General features: G+C 34.8%; 1 protein-coding gene across 1 annotated transcript in view; it reads left to right on the top strand.

The window, feature by feature from the left end:
- The window catches only part of LOC103274897 (protein eyes shut homolog), an 872,098-nt gene that overhangs the window by 305,298 nt on the left and 542,791 nt on the right, over nucleotides 1-24,009 (top strand). Inside the window, 3 exon segments of the mRNA XM_021706071.1 lie at nucleotides 6,971-7,142; nucleotides 8,057-8,135; nucleotides 17,492-17,691. Of these exon segments, the coding sequence (XP_021561746.1) occupies nucleotides 6,971-7,142; nucleotides 8,057-8,135; nucleotides 17,492-17,691 (451 nt within the window).

Here is a 24,009-nt window from a genome sequence, read left to right as displayed (position 1 = left end):
GGGCTCAGGCAATCCACTCACCTCAGCCTCCCAAAGGTATGGGATTACAGGCTGAGCCACCGAGCCCAGGTGCACAGATTTCTTAATTCTTCATAAAGAATGATGGTACCTGGGCTCACTCTTACTTTTACTCTTGGTTCCCAGTTCCATGTATTATACATATTTAAGACAAAACTTCATATAATAATTATTGATTTCGAGTTTATACTGCATCCTGTAAGATAGCATCCCATCCCTGCAAGCTCTCATCTCCAAATTGGCACCTCAGTTGTACCTAGAAACTTTTGGATGGTGTGTTATATCATAATACCAGTGGATTCCATGTTTGTCTGATTATTACTATGCTTTGCTTAATGTAGTTTCCTTGGTCCAATTAAATGAGAGCTCTCATATTAGTGAATCAAACTCTACATAAGGCCTTGAGTAGTGATGCTGACCACACTGTGTTGGCAGGAAGGCAAGAAAGGCTGACCACTAAGGGTCTGGTAATTTTGGTCTCTGTTCCTGAAAGAATGGATATTTGTTGAGAAGTAGCTAAATCTCTCGTGGGACATAGAAACCCATTCACTGGGTTCATGCATAGCCTCCATATCTGCTGCTCCAACTACTCTGTTCATGACTATTGTGTCACTATTGTGGTGGCTGATGACAGAGGATGACTGATGTTAACCGACTGAGTTCTTTCTATATGATTATTTAGTGTCCCTTCTGTGGTAGATACAGGCATTAACATGCATGACAGAGACCTTCACACTCCATTCCCATTCTCATTAGTTCATCTACATACCTCTTTCTCATATTTTTCTTACCTAGATCATCTCATATTTTGCCTTCCAGACCAATCAAGTCATTTGCCGCTACCCATGATGCCATATATATTTTATCTTGGGCCACTTCTATTTCCACCCAAAGAGAATGACCAGGTCCTGTGACTGAAGATCTGCCCACTGGAAGAATTTCCCTGTCACTTTATCTTCTTGGAAGACTAGGGAAGCATCAGGTCATTTTCTGTTTATACCCATACACTAAGTTTAAATATCCATCAATCATGCTTGGGTTTTGGTTTTTTTTTTTTCCAGATGGTCATAAGGAACGGTCCCTTCAACATACAGTCATAGTATGAGCTTAGAGTAGGCTTCTGTTGCATCAGAAGTGCATAACTTAGGAGTGCAACTATTTGTAATCTCTAGTCTTTATTTTATAAATAGTTAGAAGTATAAATTTTAATTTTCAGTCATTGATTCTTTTAAAAAATTTATTTATTATAGAGTTGTGGAATACAAGTGAGGATTTACTACATAAATAAAAGCAGGTGAAGTTTGAGCTTCTAGGTGGCTGTCACTTTCCCTGGTAGTAGACCAGATACCAAGGGAGGAAAAACAGCCCAAGGTCGGAGGGGAGAGACATGACTAAGACATGTGGCAGTCGTTGATTCTTTTTTTTTTTTTTTTTGAGTTGGAGTCTCACTCTGTCGCCCAGACTGGAGTGCAGTGGCCGCTCCCGGCCACCGCAGCCTCGACCTGCTGGGCTCCAGCAATCCTTCCGCCTCAGCCTTCCAAGTAGCTGGAACTACAGGCGCGCGTAGTCATTGATTCTTAAGTTCATAAGTTATTTCATTATTGAGTGCCCGTATTAATTTTATTATATCATTTATAAAGAGCATGTTATTATTTAAATTGTAATCGATTTCAAGTTTTTAAAGTGTTACCACAATTTGGATGTATTAGGAATACATAAAGACTTTTGATCTCTGACTTCATGAAAAGTTTTGTGTTTGGCATTTTGCATGAGGTAAAAGTAAATGGTTATGACCTCTTTGCTCAATATTTCAAAAAGTAAATTCTAAAGAAATTCTGATAAGTGATGTTAGCTAATTTTTATTAGGAGAAACCAAAAGACATTTTTTAAATGAAGGAGAATTTTGGAGGACCTTAAATAAAACCAGGTTTCAAATAGAGATGTGGAAATGACGTTTCAGGCAGAACCATTAAGAGCTAACATGGATATGAAGAAATATAGATAATGTTTCATTAAAACCCAATTTGATTAAAGGTGTTGCCCCCGTACCTAGCTGTGATTTAGAACATCTGCAGATGTTTTTGAAAATACAGTTAGTCAGTCCTACTCCTCAGAGATTCGGATTTTGAATTTCATACTTTTTAAAACTCCACAGGTGATTCTATTATTCAAACAGGTGTGTAAACCAAGGGATGAGAGTAGTTGGTAATATCAGAACAGCAGTGGCGAGGAAGGCAAGGCTGTCACTGAGGATTCTGTTTTGGGCTAGGAAGGCAGCACGTAGTTCAGGAGGCAGTAGAGAATTGGTAAGGTATTTTGTGAGAATATTGCAGGTAAAATGAAAAGAATTTGAAATCAGGAAGGTGATTTTGAAAAAAACTTGTCCAAATATATAAGGCTGACCAATGGGACAAAGTTAGGTGAAGAGAGCTTGAAGGGAAAGCAGGAAAATAAACACAGGCTGAAAAGAAGAAAGATAGATGATGCACAGACAGACAGGCAGAAGGAGGTAGATATTGAATAAATTCACAAGCAGCAAAAAGTGTCTAGTAAATAAGGCAAATTAAGCAAAGAACTGAGCCTGAGACTTTGACTAAGACTATAATAATGTCTAATAAATACTAATTATGTATCTTAGTATTAATGTTAATAATACTAAAGTTCTAGAGGTAAAGGGAAGTATGATCCCAATATACTATTGTTGATTCACATAAATATTTCACTGATCAAACCTCTCAGTTTAGGAAAATTAATGGTTTTCTTTTGCAAAGTATTCTGTAATTCCCAAAGTGAAAATTTACAGTCCAGAGGTAGATATTGGAGCAGATGACTAAAGAGGCTTTTGATATAAGCAGAGGAAATGGAAAGCCCCAAATTCCACAAGTAATCATCCACTCTGCTTAAAAAGGGAATTGTCTGTTGAAACAAATAAAAAATCTAATTTTATAACCACAAATTGAAAATTATTTCAAACATAAACTATTACTGAAGCTCTAAACCAGGTAGCAAGACAATAGAAAGGAATAGTATGCTGGACGTAACAAAAAGTGAATTTTTTTTTTTTTTTGAGTTGGAGTCTCACTCTGTCACCCAGGTTGGAGTGCAGTGGCACACTCACTGCCACCCCAGCATCGACTCTCTGGGTTCTGGCAATCGTTCTGCCTCAGCCTTCCAAGTAGCTGCGCCAGGCTAATTTTTTTTTTAATTTTAATTTTTTTTTTTATTTATTGTAGAGATGAGGTCTTGCCCAGTTGCCCGGGCTGGTCTTGAACCCGTGGGCTCAGGTAATCCTCTTGCCTCGGCTTCCCAAAGTGCTGGAATTACAGGCTGAGCCACCGAGTCTGGTCAAAATGTGAATTTTTAAATCATGGTTCTTTTTTTCAACTGTAGTCCACAATGCTAATCATTAGATTACATGGAAATTATCTGCTGTGCTGGTGTGATAGCGGTAACAGCAACATGTTCCAGGTCAGAAGGACCTAGGGAAGTACTCTAGAATTATCACTGACACATAAATATGTATTGGATAAATTAATGTGCAGTAAAAAGTGTCTAGTACATAAGGTAAGTTAGGCAAAGAACTGAACCTGAGACTTTGACCAAGGCTATAATAATGTCTAATGAATACTAAAAATTATTTATTTTATTATTAATGTTAATAATACTAAAGTCCTAGAGGTGAAGGGAAATTTAATATATATGGAGTTAAAGGATATAATGTTAAAAATGAGAAAATAACGTTTTGAGGGTTTCATGAAGACAATGTCAAAGCATTCATATACATTTTAATTCTAGGAAGAAGATAATCATGCTGTCATACTAATCATTTAGCAAAAATATAATTTACTTTCTTTTTTTTTTGAGTTGGAGTCTCACTCTGTCACCCAGACTGCAGTTCAGTGGCTGCTCCCGGCCACCGCAGCCTCGACCTGCTGGGCTCCGGTGATCCTTCTGTCTCAGCCTTCCAAGTAGCTGGAATTACAGGCGCGCACTATCATGCCTGGCTAATTTTTTGATTTATTGTAGAGATGAGGTCTCGCCGAGTTGCCCAGGCAGGTCTCGAACCCGCTGGCTCAGGCAATCCACTCACCTCAGCCTCCCAAAGCGCAGGATTACAGGCTGACCCACTGAGCCCGGCCTGTAATTTACTTTTTATGTGCTGCTAGAGATGTATATACACTTTATGCTCATCTATCTACTATGTTACACTATAGATATTTTATTTTATAGTTTACGGATGAGAAACTTAAGAGTTTGGAGGCTGGTTATTGTGCACGGGAGACAACTTTGAACCAAAGTCCAAAAACCTGCGCAACTTTATTATTTTTTCACACACAAAAGTTTCTCTATTTGAAGGTGGGAAAAAAAATAGAGATTCCATTAAATGCTTTCACTTGACTGCATGGGCAAGGCAAGTCTTTTAGTCATGTACCTGAGAGAGATCACTATCACCTCATTCCAGACACTGATTCTCGTCTCTGCGAAGACCAACATTTCCCCAGATTCTCAAAAGCTTCCTTGTTTTTGGTTGGAAAGAGACAGGGACTTCTAAGTAAAAAACAAAAGTGATGCATAAAACAAAATCTTGAAATGTGCCCTAAGTATAAAATACACATCATATTTTAAGGATTCCGTACAAATGAAAAGATTAGACATCTTATTAATTATTGAACTTATGACATAAAGATGTAATATTTTGGATATAGTGGGTTAAATAAACTGTTATCAAAATTAAAAACGTAAAAACACACACACATGAACCCCCACACATGTATGGCAATAATTTATTTTTAACAGATACGTGAATAGATGTAGTATTCAATTAGACAAAATCCAGGCCATCATGAAGCTAAGCTTGAAGATAGACAAGAAGAAAATGTAAATTCTATAGAACTCTATACAGAGATTACTTGCTACAGAGGGAAAATACAAAATAGGTTAGTGGTGACTGTGGGTGAAGAAGGGAGTGCTATTTTAAATAGTGTGGTTGAACAGTCCTCATTGAGAATGTAGTGACTAAGTGAAAATCTGAAGAAAATTAAGGCATGGATTTTGTAAATATCTGGGAAAAGGGAGTTCTTGGAAAGGGAGCAAAAGTATAACGGTAGGATGGGGAAATGTCTAAAACTTTTGAGGAAACACAAGGAGGCCAATGTAACTACAGTGTATTACAGTAGAGTAGTCAAGGGTGAGAGTCGAGTAAGATGAAGTTCTGGAGGCAAAGGGAAATGTAATATATATGGAACTAAAGGATGCAATATTAAAAATGAGAAAATAGAGTGATTTGAGTTCTTCAGGTCACTTGCACACGTCTGTTTATCGCAGCGTTGCTCACAATAGCAAGATCATGGAACCAACTGTGCTGTCCATCAAAAGAGACCTGGATTAAAAAATGTGGTACATATACACAGTGGAATATTACGCAACCATAAAAAAGATCAAAATCATGAATTTCGCAGCAACCTGGATGGATTTAGAGTTTATAGTACTGAGAGATTAGTCACAGAAACAAATATCTGAGTATCACATGTGCTCACTCATAAGTGGACCTTGAACAAGGAAAGATTGACAGTAGTGGGAAACTATGGCGGGGGGCGGGGCAGGGAGGGGCAGGGAAGTGGGATTGATGGCAGTCAATATCAGTCTGGGGACGGGGGACACACTTCATCAACAAGGGTACCTACACAATGAATATTTGTATACCTAACCCTTAACTGTACCCCACAATTTTAAAATAAAAGATATATATATGTGTGTGTATATATATACATATATATATAATTTTTTAAAAATAAGAAAATAGTGTTTTGAGGGAACAGGATATTCAAGTCAGCTAATCATTATGTTCTTATCCTTTCTACAGACTACTTAAGAAGTCAAAATATAACCACAGTTTAATTCATGAATAAAGCATGGAGGGGAAAAAAGTCCCTAAGGTCATTTTGATGATTTTGTCTGTTTGTTTTTTTAGCTAAGCTGAGACATGTTTACCTTCTATGGAGAGAACATTTTGACAACATAGTGTAATATCTTTGGTCAAATCTCCCTGTCTCCAAACACTGGATGCATTCTTCCTGAATTTTTTTAAACACTTTTCCTTCCCAATATGTTCGTTTGTGATAAATTGATAATATCTTTTTAACTGAAAATTTCAGCACTCACCTTGACTGCATTTTACATGGTTTCACAGAGAGATTTTCCACTTTTTATTTTAATTGAAAGAGTGGTAAGTCTGGAAATACCTAAATATAGATGAATGCCTATCAGAACCCTGTCTCCATGATGAATCCTGTATTATTAAATATAATGCAGTTGTGATATTTTTACCAAGAAAATTATAGTCTTAATTTTTAAACATGTGCCAGGCCCTGACTAGTTGTTTTTAATTCATGAACTTTGTTTTTGGCTCAGTACCCCTAGTTGAGCATAGAGGTGGCACATGATGGATACTTAATAAATATTCACAACTCAGCCTTTGAAAACCCCAGGTATTTTAGCCAAAGTTAGATTGCATTTACAAATATCTGACAGCCCATTAATAGACTCACCAAGACCAAGTCTGGGAAACCTCAAACTCTTTCTTAATTCCTATAGGTAAGAAATGTCTGACTCTCAAGGAACATTACAAAAAAATATGAATTATATTCACAGTGACAACTTGATATAATTCACGACTTTGCTAATATTCTCAACAAACTCCTCACACTAAAGACAAAGCTCCTAAGTAGATTAATCTTGTTCTTTGTTTTTCTCATTCACATTAAATTAGTAGTCAGTGATTTCATAGACCTAAACATGTTTAACCTTGAAAAATATTTTTTTTTTCTACACAATGTAACATTATCGTTATGGGGAGGAGTCTTGATTTCTTTGTGACATTTACTATCATGAGCACACTTTTGAGTCTTGCATTAAAATGGTCTCCTGTTTTGGTTTGTCTTTTCTAATGTAGGCATTGACTGTGAAGTAAATATAGATGAATGCCTATCAGAACCCTGTCTCCATGATGGATCCTGTATTGATGGCATCAATCATTACACCTGTGACTGCAGGCATGGGTTTTTTGGAACACACTGTGAAATAAATGGAAACGATTGCCTCTCAAATCCTTGTCTACATGAAAGGTAGCTATTTTTATTTTTTCCATTATTAACTGTATGAAAGTATATTTAACTCACAATATTTAAGACTTAACGTCAAGGGAGAGTTGATAAAGATAATTTTAATTATGCTCTTTCATAAAACAAGAGCTAAGTACAGTTAGGATGACAGATGCTGCCAGTTTCGCTAATGCAATGTACTGATACATTATCTCTGCCCTTCTTTTATTTCTGTTCATTAGCATAAAGTAATTTTCAATAAATGTGGATTAATTAGACTTTAATATACTTAAAGGTAACTGCTCACAGTAATAGAAGTAGCAGGTCGAATGATGCGACATTCTGTTATTTGCTCTGTGGAGAGATAATACCACACATTTCATGTTTAAACTGTTCACAAGTAGACCGATTCTTTCATCCCTACTTTTTCGAAGGCTATTTCGTGACTCGATGGAACTGTAGAATAACTCTTCTGCTCATGGTTAGAATATTGGTTAATAAAAATATGGAGTGGGGTGGAAAAGAAGAATGTATCATGGATGTACCATGCTACTTGCTTCAGCAATACTTTTATTTTCTAGTCCTGCCAGGACTTTATAAACAGGGAAGGAAGAAGGAAGGTGGGTAGCTCATTGCAATGCAGTTTTGCTGTGGCTGACTTCAGTTTCTCACATAAGCCCCAGACACTCGTTTTATCTTATAAAACTACTCCTTCTTTTCATTGCCATGGGGAAAATGGCAAAATGAAAATTGATCAGTTTTTTTCAGTCCAGTCACCTTCAAGGATAAGAAACCAGGAATAGGCTCTGCTTTCTATTGCTCATGGGAGTGTCTTTTTTTCCACCTGAGCTAGAAAAGAAAATTTAAATGGCGAAGCGCTCTTGAAGTTGTGTTTTAACATCTACTTATTTGAAAATTGTATTCTAACTCTGTTTCAGGTGCACAGACATTACTAATGAGCATCCATGCTCATGTAATGCAGAATGAACTAGCACACAATGTCATATCAAGATCAGTGTAAGTTTTTATACTTTGTTAACATTATATGACAAAAAGTAATTTTAAAGAAAAGTCAATCTACTTGCTATGGGTTTTGGAGTCATTTCTTCAGCAGCTGTTGATGCTATAACTGCTTTCTCACTTTTCATCTGTGCAATCCTCAGCTGCTCCGAACAAAACTGTAAATCACAACTTTCTCTTCACCTTTCCCCTTTGTCTCTTGTTATTATAAATTTCTGCCATTTGGAGCCCTGCTTAAACTATATCCTAGAAGTGGCCATTTTCAACAGGAGCTCACGTAACTTATGTTTTCCCACCTGCCTCCTCTTCCCTGGCCTTGGGACACAGAGATATCTGTAGATCTGTAGGGACAATACAGGATTAAGTTGATCCAGACATCATAAGGAAAAAATGAATACTAGATGAATATGCTTAGAGATGAGTAACACCTGGAATACTCTCAGAATCTCAAGCTTCAGAAGTCTGGGGTGGTGTGACAGACACGTAATATTTTATGTGGAATGCCTCATCTGTTGAGAAATGTAGGTTGCCTGTTTGGGACCATTATTGGTGGATGAGAATCCGATGAGAGTTTTGTTTAAAAAAAATTAAATTCAGAGATATAAAAGTGCAAGTTTATTACATGGACATATCATGTACTGGTGGGGATTGGGCTTCAAGTGACCCATTCTCCAGATAATAAACGTAGTACCTGATAGGCAACTTCTGAACTCCAATACCTCCTCTGCCTCCTCCCATTTAGTGTTCGCTGTGTGTATTATTTCCATTTTTGTGGGCATTTAGCTCCCACCTATAAGTGAGGACATGTGGTATTTGATTTTCTGTTTCTGAGTTAGTTTAATTAGGATGGCATTTTCCAGTTCCATCCATGTTGCTGCAAAAGACATGATTTTGCTCTTTTTTTGTGGTGGAGTGGAATAATAGAGAGTTCTTCCAAATCCTTCTTGGCTGACGATAACACAGTAAAAGGAGGAAGCATAGTTAAAAAACTGCCTTTGGCATTGTGAGACCAACGCCATTTTATTTAAATTTTTGTGTCTCTCTCCCTTATCAGTAAAACATAGCTATATTGGCTCCAACATCAGACATTGTAGGGTCATGTGTGAGGATGCACATGTGACATTGTATTTCCTTAGTAAGTGGCCCTTTAGAGACAGGTGAGGGAGTAGTTAAATACACCCAAAACCAAGATTGAGTCTCCATGTTGCTACTACCTGCTGTGCGTTCTTGGACAAATTATTTTTATTTTGAATTTATGTTTTAGCTATTTAATGAGGGTAATCACAGTAGTTATTTCAGGTTGTCATGAGGATTAAGTGAGAAAATGCATGTAAATCAATTAACACATTTTCTGACACATATTAGTTTTTAAAAGATTATTTATCAATTGACATTATGTTTATTTGTTCTGGAGAGTGAAAGCCTTGCTTAATGCAGGGGGACAATATAGTGATTAATTCCCCATTAGAGAAGGAATGAACCATAATGTCTTATTTGGATTACTGCAGACATTGCCTGTGGTAATCTCTAAAATCACATTTCTTGATAGTATAAATATCACATTTTTATTTTTGAATTAAAAATATCAATAAACATTTTATTTCACATATATATGTGCCTATGTGTATGTACACACACGCAACCAATATGATGAGGACAGTTGTCAAAATTCTACCTATAAGCTTCTAGAGTTTTTCCTAATGGTTTTTATTTTAACACCAAACTGAACTCATTGTACTCCATGACTCGTTGTTTTACTTAGTACATGTTAGGAACCATTCCATTAAAATGCATAGGGTCCTGACTCCTCTTTAATAGCTACAAAGTGTTTTCAGTAAGTGTTGAAGAGCCACACTTACCTAATGAGAGTACGAGCATGCCAGCATTCCTGGATTCTATTAAATAAAGTCATTTTTAAAAAAGTACTGACTAAGTTGATGTAGAAAATGTAGTATGTCATTATTTTAGTTGACATTTTCCCAGATTACAACCAAAAGCACTTTTCCATATGATTATTTGCCTTTGTGTTTCTTTGTGCCTTATCTACTTCTAACCTTTTTATTTTGGCTTACTTGACCTTTACTTTTTGGTTTGTACTATTATTTTAAATTACAGATATAATTCACAATGTTCTGAAAAACTATAAACCTTTTCTAAAGCTTGGACACTCTTGTCTCATAAACTTATGAATTGTCATATTTTCATAATCTTCTTTACCTTTTTTAATGACTCTGGGCTTTTCATTTCTCTTTAGAAAATTATTTTGTGCAGTAATATTTAAAATATTTTTAATATTATCTACTACAATTTTAGAATTAACCACTTTTTTGTTTTAAGTCATAATGAATATATTGTTTGATTAATAAAACATAGAGATCTTACCTAATATGTTTTTTGTAAAAGTATAATCTATTTTCCCAAGAAATTTTATCAAGGAATCTGTTACTTCTCTATTGATTTGCGATGTCTCACTTTTCATACACAGAATTTCTGTATTATAAGTAAGTTTGGGAACTATCTATTCTGTTGCTCTGTTTTGTATTATGCAGTTCCATCTGCATTACTTATTATAGTGCAATAATTTTTTAAAAGTGTGTCATGTATCACTAATGCATTAAGTCCACTCTAAATTTTATTTTGGTCATTTATTCTGCAAATAATGAATATTGAATATCTACAGGGATTATCAGATATACCTTCTGCCCAACCAGCTCTACTTGGAAAGTTATCTATCATCTATCTCTCTCTCTATCTGTCATCTATCTATCTTCTATATCTATCTTCTATCTGTCTCAATTATTTGCTCACCTAATTATTTCAACTTTCTCTATGCTGCAAACTCTGATGGACATTTGTGTATTAAAACCTCAGACTGCATTTCTAGGCTAAGGAGACAAAAGCAATGGAGAAACACAGGTTTGCTAATTTAAAAGGGCACTCAGGTCAATATGAGCTAGGATGTTATATGTGAAGTTTTTTGGGCATGAAAGGCGCATGCTTTATGTTAGGGCTGGATTGGAAAAAGCTCAATCAAACTTGTTTTGATTTTTTGCCCACTGACCATTAGCAAGAAGCTTTAAATATTGGAATCACTCTAGAGAAAAACAATCACATGACTAGAATAGATACTGTGGTTAGTATAAAAAATCTAATTCATGTTTTAGAGATACACACATACACACACACACACAAACACACACACACACACACACACTCACACACACGAACAAGGAAATTAAGCAATGTGGAATTGAAAGCAGGTATTTCTCTTTCATGGGACTGAGAAGGATACCATGGATTCTTCTTAAGCAGCATGTGAATTTGACAGCAGTGTTATTTTCATATCAGATCATAAACATACACAAATTGTATTACAATGGAAAAAAAGAAGCTACGATTAAAGAATAAAAGAATGCATCAAGACATTATCAGAGGTAGGAAAACCGAGAGCAGTTATCATGAGCAGACATAATCTAAAACAAGGACCAATGAAGTTTCCTAAACAAAAAGGAAGGGATTGAAGGGGTGTGTGTGTGTGTGTGTGTGTGTGTGTGTGTGTGTGTGTGTGTGTGTGTGTCTTTGAGTGCAAACTCTAATTCGTGAGGGACTTTTTATACAAGATGACTTACATTTTTGTACCATATTTTTAGTTATATTTCTTTTCTATACAGTGGATTCTGACATTCAGAAGGATTTGTTTTAATATATCTGAATTTACTGAATTAAAGAACTGTAAAGATTCTGTGATTTGTGACGTTTAAATGGGACTTATCAATAAAATACTAAAAGAGTATTTAAATACTAAAGGAATTCTTTTAGTATTTTTCTCATTTTATTTTCATTTGAAACTAAATGACTAATGCATCAGAATGTTTTTAATGGAAAGGTTTGGTTTGGAATCTGTACCCCAATAATAGTTATCTCCCACACATCACTGTGGGAAATATTTATCTCCTTTGATTGGTGATCAAAAATGAGAAAAATGTATTACACACACAGAGTACATTACTTTTTCACTTAATCTGTCATTTCAGATTATTATATAAAAGCATATATAGTTCAACTTTAGTCTTATTAACATTCCATTGTGTGAATGTACCATATTTATTTAGTCAATAACTTTTTCTTGGACATTTAAGATATAGTAAGTCTATTGCTCTTAAAGATACTTTTTGTATCTTTGATGCAGAAGTTTGAGTTAATCATACTTTATTTCATAGCAGAAAATAATCAGCACTACTGTTAAGACCCTCTCTTTTTCATTTGTGTGTGTGTGTGTGTGTGTGTGTGTGTGTGTGTTTCCTTTTGGCCTTATAACCTATTCCACTATACTCGTGTTTGTTAGAAATTTTTTCCTACATATTTGTTCTGGAAAATTGTGAATATTACTTCTTAGTATCTGTACTATTTGTTTATATACATGTCATTTTGTTCTCTGGACATTTGTTCTCTATGCCACTATTCGTTTTCATCCATAAATCTTGAGTCTTTAAATTGAGGAAAGATCTCTGTCACTACTCATGCAAAAGTGAGCCCAAACCTGAATGAGAAGGGCAGAACAGGCCTTGCAAGAGAAGTTGCATTTTCTTTCTAGCCTTTCTTGATCATCAACGCCTATCCCATGCTACTAACAATGCTACAGATTCCTTAGTAACATCTAATCAAAGTGTTCTCAATCTTTTGGATTACTTATCGATGTCTGATCCTTCATTTTGCAAGTTAGAGTATATTCCACTGCCGAGATTTTGTATATACACTTTGGATTTTGTATTAGTCAGTGTTCTCCTGAGAAACACACTGGTGGTATAATTCAATTTGAGTCAATCTTAGTCCAAAGAACTGAGAACCAGGGGAGCAGAGGGTATAAATACCAGTGTGAAGACCAGAAACAATGAGATGACATGTCCAATCTTACACAGTGAGGCAGAAAAAGAATTGGATAAACTATTATTTGCTCTGCCTTTTGTTCTATTCAGACTCTGAATGCCCATTTCAGGTGGGCAATCTGCTTTATTCAGTCCACAGATTCAAATGTCAGTCTTATCTTGGTGAAAAATACACCCAGAAATAATGTTTAATCTGGGCACCATATAGCAAGTCAAATTGACACGTTAGCTTACCCATCACCAATTTCTTCTGCAGTACCCCTTTATCTGAGGAAATAGGATAATGTACTATATTAGATATTTTTTAAAAATTTGTTTGAAACTCCATGCTGTCTGTCAAAAACATCTAAATTTTTTAAAAAAATGAATTTGGCCTTGTTAATAGTTTTAGCCCTGTTGTACTTTCTTTTCAATATTTGATTTGTTTGTGAATCCCAGGCTATTTTTAGGACAATGGGGTTTTGTTTTCTTGTATTTTAGCAACCTTCTTTTCAAGAAGTTCAGCCTGGCACATTTTTTCATTAAAAGATAAAATAAAACTTACTTTAATAATATCAATTTGGTATTTCATAATCTTGCCTTATTTGTTGAAATAACAAAGTAAAATTGCATTTTATTTATATCAAAATATGTCATGTTAAATTGGGATCAAACAAAATCTTCTCCCTAATAGCTATATCCGTTCCACCTTCAATCATGCAAAATTTTGAGAAAAAAGAAAACTGCAAATTAAAATTATATTGAAAATAAACCCTACTTAAAGTCTTCACCATATACATTATCATATAGGCAATTCCATAGTCAAAATGTTTCTTTGAGAGATAATTGATACTCGGTGATACAATGAGCCCTAGGTTGAATTTCAGAGCATTTAGTATTTATGTCATTTTATTCTGTCACTGTCTTCTCTTTTTTTTTTTTTCTTTTTTTTGAGTTGGAGTCTCACTCTGTCGCCCAGACTGGAGTGCAGTGGCCGCTCCCGGCCACCGCAGCCTCAACCTGCTGGGCTCCGGCGATCCTTCCGCCTCAGCCTTCCGAGTAGCCGGAATTACAGGCATGTGCTACCCCGCCTGGCTGATTTTTTGATTTATTGTAGAGATGAGGTCTCGCTGCCCAGACGGGTCTCGAACCCGCGGGCTCAGGCAATCCATTCACCTCAGCCTCCCAAAGGTTCTGTCACTGTCTTGATATAAGACCTTGGAGGAGTTACTCCAATACCCTTGAACTCATCCTCATTCTTGCAAGTAGTAAAACTGTTGGAATGGATTTTTGCTACTCATGTCTGTTCCTAAACTTGTAGCATCAGAATCACCAAGGGGTTTCTTAGAAAGGGAGAACTCAGACCCTTCGACTTATTGAGTTTGGACCTGCAATTTAACAAGCTACCCAGGGTATTTATATGCAATTCAAGTTTAAGAAACACTGAACTACATTTGTAGTTTTTATTCATAGCTACATGAAATGTAGACAGTTCTCCTTTGCAGTAGACTAGGTGAAGACTTAATGGGAACCATGTCCTGTTTCCACTCCACAAATAGCACAGGCTTCTGTGTAACTATTTAGAATATTCTATTACTTGGCCTGATTAGAATGTTCTATTACTTGGCCTGACTCGGTGGCTCAGTCTGTAATTCCAGCACTTTGGGAGGCTGAGGTGAGTGGATTGCCCAAGCCTGTGGGTTTGAGACCAGCCCCGGCAACTTAGTAAGACCTCATCTCTACAATAAATCAAAAATTAAGCTAGGCATTGTAGCTAACATGCACTTGTAGTTCCAGCTACTTGGAAGGCTGAGGCAGAAGGATCGCAGGAGCCCAGCAGGTCGACGCTGGGATGGCCGTGAGCATGCCACTGCACTCCAGCCTGGGCAATGGAGTGAAACTGCAACTCAAAAAAAAGCATATTTTATTACTCCAAAAATCTCAATTTAAAACGTATTCCACAACTGCAAAACACCCGTGCTAAAAAATAAAACAGAATGCTACAAGAGACAAGTTATGATAAAGAAGATCTTTGGTAACGTGCTAATCTGAGCAGGTCAGTGTCCACAGGCCAAATCTTTGGATCTAAACCACATGTCTCAGAGAGAATACGACTATTTGAGTCAGCCAGATAACTGTCACATTGACCAGCCTAGTTGGTAGCTTGTTCTGTCTAAGCATTTCACAATGAATATGCCACTGCTCTGTTACTCTACCACTCCTTTACATTTCCTGGCAATGACATTTTGAGTACAAGTGGAATGAATATCATTGGGGTCTTTCTCAACTGTCTAGATTTCCCTGGTCTACAATATTCCTCTCAGTTTCCATCTCTTTCGCTATATACCTCAGCCTTTTATTTCTTTTATTTTCTGAAATTACATTAGTAAGTTCTTTTTGGGAAGTACTTTATTATATTAAATAGAGTATATCAAAGTAATACAAATGATGACGAACAAAAGAAAAGGCATCCTCTTTAATTTTTTAACCAGGAAAGATCAAGAACTTTAAATGACAATTTGATTTTCTCTAAAAAGAAATTGCTTTTGTATTTCCCATTAAGCTTTCTAATTAATTTAGTAAAAGATTCTTGTAAACCCTAGAGACAGAACTCTTGCCAGTCTAAAAACTATCCCTTTCTTCCCATGGGAGGTATAATTCAATTAGTTTATGTAATGCTTTCTAATAAATCATCCTATATGTACCCAGCAATAGAGCTGAGAGGAAAACCTGACTTCACACCGCTCTGTGGAATTCTGTGTTTATATTCTGTAAAAATAACTGCAGTACCTCCAGAAAGTCCACCAAGTGCCCTTGAGTAACCTCAAAAAGTTTGTACTTTCAGCAAAGGTAGAATAAATATCAAAATGGCATTTATGTACAAAAACATGCATTTGACTCTGTCACTTGGGTGAGCGTACAAAATCACTGGGTTACAGGCATAACTTGAGTTTTATACTGACATACATACTCCATTTCTTATTGAGAATGACAGGAATTACTTTCTCTGATAATTTCGACAAAAAATTAATATTCCAATGAATACATAATATGGATGCAATGGCTTCCATGTTATTCTTGTCAGTAAGTGTTTTTATTGTTAATACTTTTAAAAGTCACTAAATATTTGTAAGCATAAGTATTAGTGAATGAAAATTTTAGAAAACTGTGATTTTATTAGGGTAAAATGCTGAGGAAGTATTTTATGTTGGTATATATAATTATCTTTGAGAATGCAGTAGCTTGAGACCTAAAGTGCATGTGATCCCAATTTGTGTACATTTATTAAGTAATTCTATGTCAACAATTCATTGAAAATAAACAGCTTTACTAATTATGTCATGACTTTCCACAAATTATTCCCCAGAATTATGGGTGCAATTCTTTTCGGTTAACATTACATTGAGAAATAATGTCAGACCATGTTTATGATACTATGTATATTTTCCACAATGTAAGCACATATCTAAACCCTAAAACGTAAACTTTTTAAGCATTTGGTATTAGAAAATGAACATGCAGAAAAGAGAATATAAATATACATTTCTTATTTAAGTCAAGTTCCAAATATCTGAAATAGAAGCTTACAGAGCCCTTGGCCTTCTGTGTGAAAAGAAGGATGACATTAACTGATTAGCTATTGTGTCCCAGACACAGTGACAAATGCTTTATATTTATTATTGTATTTAACTTCCAGAGTGGCATTATTGCAATTTTACTCATAAATGTAGTTATAATATATAAAATATCATTTGTTCAATAAGTAAGCAAAAGTAGGAGAAAATTTAAAATATTTTTAAGCTTAAAAAGTAATAGATATTGTACAGATTCCTCTGATTCCACAAGGCCCCTGTGCATCTACAACTGTACATGTCAGTAGTGCTGAACATAAATTTAGACAAAAGCATGGAAGGAAAGTGGGTAATTAAAAGATTATGATAAGGTTTCAAAATTCAGATGTTATAGGTGTTTTGGATATTTGAGGCTAAATTAGAGAGATATAATTGTGAAATGTCGGTTCTAAGTATGTGATCAAACCCAGAATTCTTCTGAAGGTTAACAGAGATATTGCTAATTATTACCCTAGGATAGCAGAGTTAGGCAGGAGCTATACTGGGTAAATCACAGTGTATGGTAAATCCTAAGGATCAGTGAATGCCTGTGATTATCTACAGAGAAAATTTGCTTTAGCATCATCAGTGTGCATAGAGGTGGTTCTCTGATACGGTATGTGTTTTAATAAGGATTAATACAGTTAATACAGTTTTTTTTTTCCTGGAAAATTAGCAATGAGACATTTGATAGCACTTCAGGCAATAAAAGACATAAAACATTTATTATTATAAAAATGTATTTTGGTTACTAACAGAAGGAAAAACCAAACAAGTTTGCACAACAGTGTATTAAAATATTTTAAAATAAAAATGTAATTTCATTAACATAGTCTTATAACTAATAATCAAGTTTGATTCTCATTCCTGAATTTAGGACTGCACATCAATACCTTGTATGAATGATGGCATCTGTCAGAAGTCAGTACATGGATTGACTTGCATTTGCCCACTTGGATACACTGGTGCATATTGTGAAAAACGCATTGCCGGTTGTGCTGAACACAAACAGAATTCTCTTCCTTATCTTAATGGAGGAATTTGTGTGGATGGGCTTGGACACACTGCTGAATGCAGGTCAGTACTTATTTATCCAAAAATAACTAAATATATATTTAGGAGAGCTTACAAACATAGTAATGCACCCTGAAATGAAGATACTGAATTTTCAAGTAAGTGTTAATCTTAAAAAAAATGCAGTCACAACTTAGAAAGCAACAGTAACAAAAAGTACTGTTTATATTTTCTAAATATCATGTATTCATATAAATCCAATGTTTAATTTCCCATTTTTATCATCCCTCATTTTACAATCGGTTTGTATCTTCTTTTCTTCCTAGGAGTGGATTTTTATTCCTTTTCTTAAATGTTGTACCAAAATAATAACTTGTAAATATTTCACATTTATAACATAATTCTCAGAGTTTTTTCTGATACAGATATATCTGTCTTCTAGACTGTCAACAAGTTATAAATATTTTTGAGTTACAAAAATAAATTAATCTATTACTATATTGCTCAACCAGTTATTTAAGGTTCAGCAATTTATAGTTTTTAACTTCTTAGGTGATGAATTGTTACTTCCTTTGTCTTTATGGTTATATATTATATATGTATATATTATCTATTGGTCATTTGAGAGTTGATCATTATCTGTTCAATTTGTAAACCATTTATTGAACCCAATATTAAGAAAAAAATACACACATACGTTACCTTTTTTCACTATTTTCGTCTTATTAACCAATGCTAAGTAAGTCTGTGAACAACTGTGTTTCTGTCATAATATCTTAAATTACTGACAAGTTTACCATGTGTATTTTTTTAAATGTTGTTATATTTTAGATTCAAAGGTACGTGTGCTCGTTTGGACATGGGTATAATGTACAATGCTAAGGTTTGAACTTATAGTGAACCCATCTCCCAAATAGTGAACATAGAACCCAACAGGTAGTTTTTTTTTTCAACCCTTGCCCTCCTAACTCTCCCTTCTTTTGAAATCCCCAGTGTCTACATTTCGATCTTTATGGCCATGTGTACCCATTGTTTAGTTCCCACTTATAAGTGAGAGCATGCACTATTTGATTATCATTTCTAGTCACTTCACCTGGAATAATGACCATTTTGCTGTGATGGACATTATTTCATTGTTGTTTTTATGGCTTTCATGGTGTATATATACCACATTTTCTTTATCCAGTCAACTATTGATGGACATTTAGGTTGATTTCACAACTTTGCCACTATGAATGATGCTGCTATAAACAAATATAAAGTGTAAATGGTTTTTTTGATAGGATGATTTCTTTTCTTTTGGATAGATACCTAGTCGTGGGATTGGTGGGTTGAATGGTAGTTCAATTTTTAGTTTTTTAGGAAATATTCATTATGTTTGCAGTCTCACTAACTCTACTAATGTATAAGCATTTCCTTTTGTTTGCATCTTCATCAACATCTGTTAATTTTTGACTTTTTAGTATTAGCCATTCAGACTGGTGTGAGATACTGTCTTATTGTGGTCTTCATATGATTAGTGAGATAGCTTTTTTCCATATTTGTTAGCTGCTTGCATGTCTTCTTTTGAGAACTGTCAGTGCAAGTCCCTTGCTCACTTTTTAGTGGTGTTATTTTTTTCCCTTGTTGATGTGTTTAAGTCCTTATAAATTCTGGATATTGTCCTTAGTTGGATGCATAGTTTACACATATTTTTTCTCTTTCTGTAGGTTGTCTGTTTACTCTTGATTCTCTTGCTGTGCAGAAACTCTATTTAAGTCCCATTTGTCTATTTTTATTTTTGTTACACTTGCTTTTAAGGTCTGAATCATAAATTATTTGCCTTAGATAATATCCACTAGAGTTTTCCCAAGCTTTCTTCCAAGTTTCAATTCTTGCATTTAATAGATGCAGAGAAAGCATTCAATAAAATCCAATATCTTTTCATGATAAAAACCCTCAACAAACTAGGCATTAGAGGAACATAACACAAAAAAATAAGATCCATATATGACAAACCCACAGCCAACATCCTACTGAATAGAGAAAAGTTGAAAGCATTTCTGCTAAGAACTGGAATAAGACAAGGATTTCTACTCTTAGTACTCCTATTCAACATATACTGTAAGTCCTAGCCAGAGCAATCATAAAAGAGAAGAAAATAAAGACATCCAAATTGGAAAAGAGGAACTAAAATTATTTCTTCTCGCTGATGGCCTGATATTATATCTAGAAAACCCCAAGTATTTCTCCAAAACACACCTAGGCTTGGTAAACAACTTCAGTAAAGTTTCAGGATACAAAATTAATGCACAAAAATAAATTACACTTGTATATAGCAACAACACTCCAACTGATAACCAAACCAAAACCCCAATCTCCTTTATAGCCATATGCACAAAATAAAACACATAGAAATACATTTAAATAAGGAAGTGAAAGATCACCACAAGTGGAACTACAGAACACTGATGAAAGAAATCATAAATGACATAACTAAAGGAAGGAAAAATATCCCATGTTCATGAATATGAAGAATCAATATCCTAGCAGTGACTATGCTGCTCAAAGCAATCTATAGATTTATGCAATTTCTACCAAATTACCAATGTTATTTTTCAAATAATTAGGAAAAAAAATTCTAAAATTAATGTAATACCAAAAAGGAGCCTGAATAGCCCAAGAAATCCTAAGCCAAAAGAACAAAGCCAGAAGCATCACATTACCTGATTTTAAACTGTGCTATAAGACTATAGTAAACAAAATAGTATGGTACTGGTATAAAAATAGACACACAGATCAATGGAACAGAGTAGGCAGGAGCCCCCAACTCCCAGGCTATGGATTATTCCAGTCTGTGGCCTGTTAGGAACCAGGCCAGATAGCAGGAGGTGAGCAAGGGAAGCTCATCTATATTTACAACTGCTCTCCATCACTGCCATTACCGCCTAAACTTCGCTTTCTGTCAGATTAGCAGTGGCCTTAGATTCTCATGGAAGCCTGAATCCGATTGTGAATGATGCATGCAAGATATCTAGGTTTATTACAGGAATAAGTGAACATAAAACTAAAATGTATGTTTTTGCAATCCATTAGTGTTGTTGGTCCATCAGTGTTGCTATAACATTATATCTGAGCTGAGAAATGTATAGAGAGGTTATTTGGCTCATGATTTCAGCAGTTAGAAAGCCCAAGGGCATGGTGCAGTCATCTGCTTGGCTTCTGGTGAGAACATCATACTGCATCATAACAGAGAAGAAAAGTGAAAGGGAAAGCCGGCTTACCAAAATGACCAAATAGGAGCCTCACTAACCTGCTCTCTCCAAAACTAATACATTCTTCAGAGAACTAATTCAGTTTCATTAGAAAGACATTAATCTATTTTAAGAATCTATTATCTATTACCTTTTAATGGTACCACATCCTAGCATTGCTGCACTGGGAATTAAGGTTCCCAAGTGAGTTTTGGAGGAAACACTCATAGCAAGCTCTTTAAAAAATTGAACGATTTTTATTTATTTGTTATTTATTTATTTATTTATTTGTTTGTTATAAAGATGTGGGGTACAATTCAGGGTTAGGTATACAAATGTTGATTATGCAGGTACCCTTGTTGATGAGATATGTCCCTCCCTCCCCTAACAGTTTTCCTCAATTGCCAATCCCACCCCCCTCCCCTGACAGTTTCCCACTACTGCCAATCCCTTTCTTATAGTATTATAATTGTTCAAGATCCCTTTACGAGTGAGAACATATGGTCCCCTGTTCTTTGTTTCTGTGCTAGATCACTGAGTATAACCAGTTTCAGGGAAGACAATTTTTCTACGGACAGGATGGGGAAAGAGGGGGATGGTTCTGGAATGATTCAAGTGCACAACATTTATTGTACACTTAATTTCTATTATTATCACATTGTAATATGTAATAAAATAATTATACAACTCACCATTTAAAAAAAAAAGCGGTACGGGTGTACATGATAAATAAAATAATGAAAAGGCTGTGGCGGACTAAAATAAGTGTCAGATTCTGACTTAAAGTCTGCCACCAGATGTGGTTGTACAATCGAAGTACCTCAACTCACGTGCCAAACACTGGTTTTTGATATGAGTGTGCAAACAATTTATTATGGTCTCTGTGCAGTCAAACCTCACTGTTATATCCATCTGTATTTGCAGCCACTCTCCAGCGCATCACAGCCTCGACTCCACCTCAAATCATCAGGCAATAGATTCTCATACGGAGTGTGTAACCTAGATTTCTCACTTACACAGTTCACAATAAGTTTTTCACTCCTTTGAAAATCTAATGCCATGGCTGATCTGACAGAAGTCGGAGCTCAGGCAGTAATGAGAGTGATGGGGAATGGCTATAAATACAGATAAAGCTTTGCTTGCCCAACTGCCACTCACCACCTGCCCGGCCGTTGTGGCCCCCTGAGGTGCATAGTAACATAATGTAATTCTAGAGCTATACTTCAGATCATTTCTGGAGAAGCGAAAGTGCATGTTAAACACCTAAATTTATTTTAGTAACATGAGGCAATAGTATTTTAGGCAATTCACACATTTAGATGATTAAATTTATATTTCATAATGACAAGATGTCAATTAAAATGCACATTTAAGTAGAGAAAAAATGACAATTGATGAGATTTTCAAAGTCTTTGACACTCAATCCTACAAAAAAATCTATGATTTAAAATAATTGAAAGCATATTTTGTTCGGGAATATATATATTGAAATAATATATTTTTTAAAAATATAATAATTATTTCTAATCGCGAACTCAAATGTATTTTTTTTAATCGACTCATTGAATTTTGAGGCTGAAGGTGATTGTAGTGATTACCTCTAAAGACTGACTTATTGCTCAATGAAGAAGCAAAGGCTTAAGGAGGTTTGAACTCTGTCAACTGCCTAGACAGAAGTCACAATCAGTGAGAAAGTCAATACTAGAATTCAATGCATTGCTCATTTTTTATTGCAGTATTTTTTATTTAAAATTAAAATAAAACAGTGTGTATATGTGGTGAAAAGAGAAGAAACATGTATACTCAGTCATCATGACTGCTCTATAGATGCAGTTAAACAACTGTTTTGTACTTTATATCTTGTTGCAAAGTTTAAAGACATTAACGACTTTGTACAGTTTAATAATAGCTGTTTTTAGAAGTCCGTAACTATTATTAACCATGTGAAACAGTTTAATAGCTTTTTAATGTGTGCAAGTTTTATTAAACCATAAAAGCTATGTTGAAATTACACTAAAATCCAAATTAGACTCACGTGGTAGAGGACTATAGAAATAAGCAAAAGCATTGAACATAACTTTTTTTCTCTATAGATTATAAAGAATTTAGCAAATAATTTGTAAAACAAAGCACTGAGACACAATTGTTTTTAATATGTAAAATCTTGTCCCAGGCAATCTTTTTCCATGCAGACTTCCTTTCCACATCCACAACTTTCCCACACTTCAGTTGCAAATCTTCCCTCCACCTGATATGGTGCTTTTACAGACTCAACTTTCCTTGATAATGGTCTCTATATTCTTAAAATATTTTGTATTCGTGCCCTTTTTATTTACCTAAGTAGTATTACTCTTTCTACTCTGAATTGAGCATAACTATTTCACACAACTAGTATGTTGAAAAATCGACAGGTTTAATGTTTGATAACTGCCATTGTTATGTTTTTTCTTAAAAAGATTTTAAGAAAATCAGTAAAAATGAATTACTTTTTAATTAAAGGATCCCAGCAACCCTAACATGTTGTTAAATAAAACATTTGTAATAAGTAAGCCTTACTGATAACACACTTGAGAAAGAATGGATGTTATTTTTTTATATGCTTGAATAGAAAAATCAGGAATAAAGGCTCAGGAAAGTTATGTAACTTATGATGGTTACAGAGTAAGGATATTGATTCTACAATAACCCATTTTCAGCAATCATTAATCACCTTTGTTGAAAGTTAATTAGTTTATAACTTGGAATAAGACACTGGCATTTTAACAGTCATAATTAAGTGACTTTTTATTGCATAAATATTATGTTTTCAAAAATATGATGTGGACCATACAATATTTTAAATTTTACAAGTTTTCATTTTTTTAACTTTCTCATTCTAAGAAAACAAATTGTGTTATTTTTCCTATAAAATCTTACCAAGGATAGGACGACAAGCAGTCCCCATTTCTTAAACAGGTCTACTAAATGGACATCATCTTTAGCATTTTAACACATTTCTTAAAAATGTGAGTTGACACAAATTAAAAATGTGAATCTATTTTGATTTGTATATGTAAAGTGTTTTTTTAATAATTATGATGTAATTCTTTTTTTTTTTTTTTTTTTGAGTTGGAGTCTCACTCTGTCACCCAGACTGGAGTGCAGTGGC

The sequence above is a fragment of the Carlito syrichta genome, unplaced genomic scaffold, assembly GCF_000164805.1.
Source record: "Carlito syrichta isolate Samal-C Ts95f unplaced genomic scaffold, Tarsius_syrichta-2.0.1 Scaffold315108, whole genome shotgun sequence".
Taxonomy (NCBI): domain Eukaryota; kingdom Metazoa; phylum Chordata; class Mammalia; order Primates; family Tarsiidae; genus Carlito; species Carlito syrichta.
The sequence above is the reverse complement of the archived record's forward strand: the minus strand, read 5'-3'. Positions and strand labels throughout refer to the sequence as shown.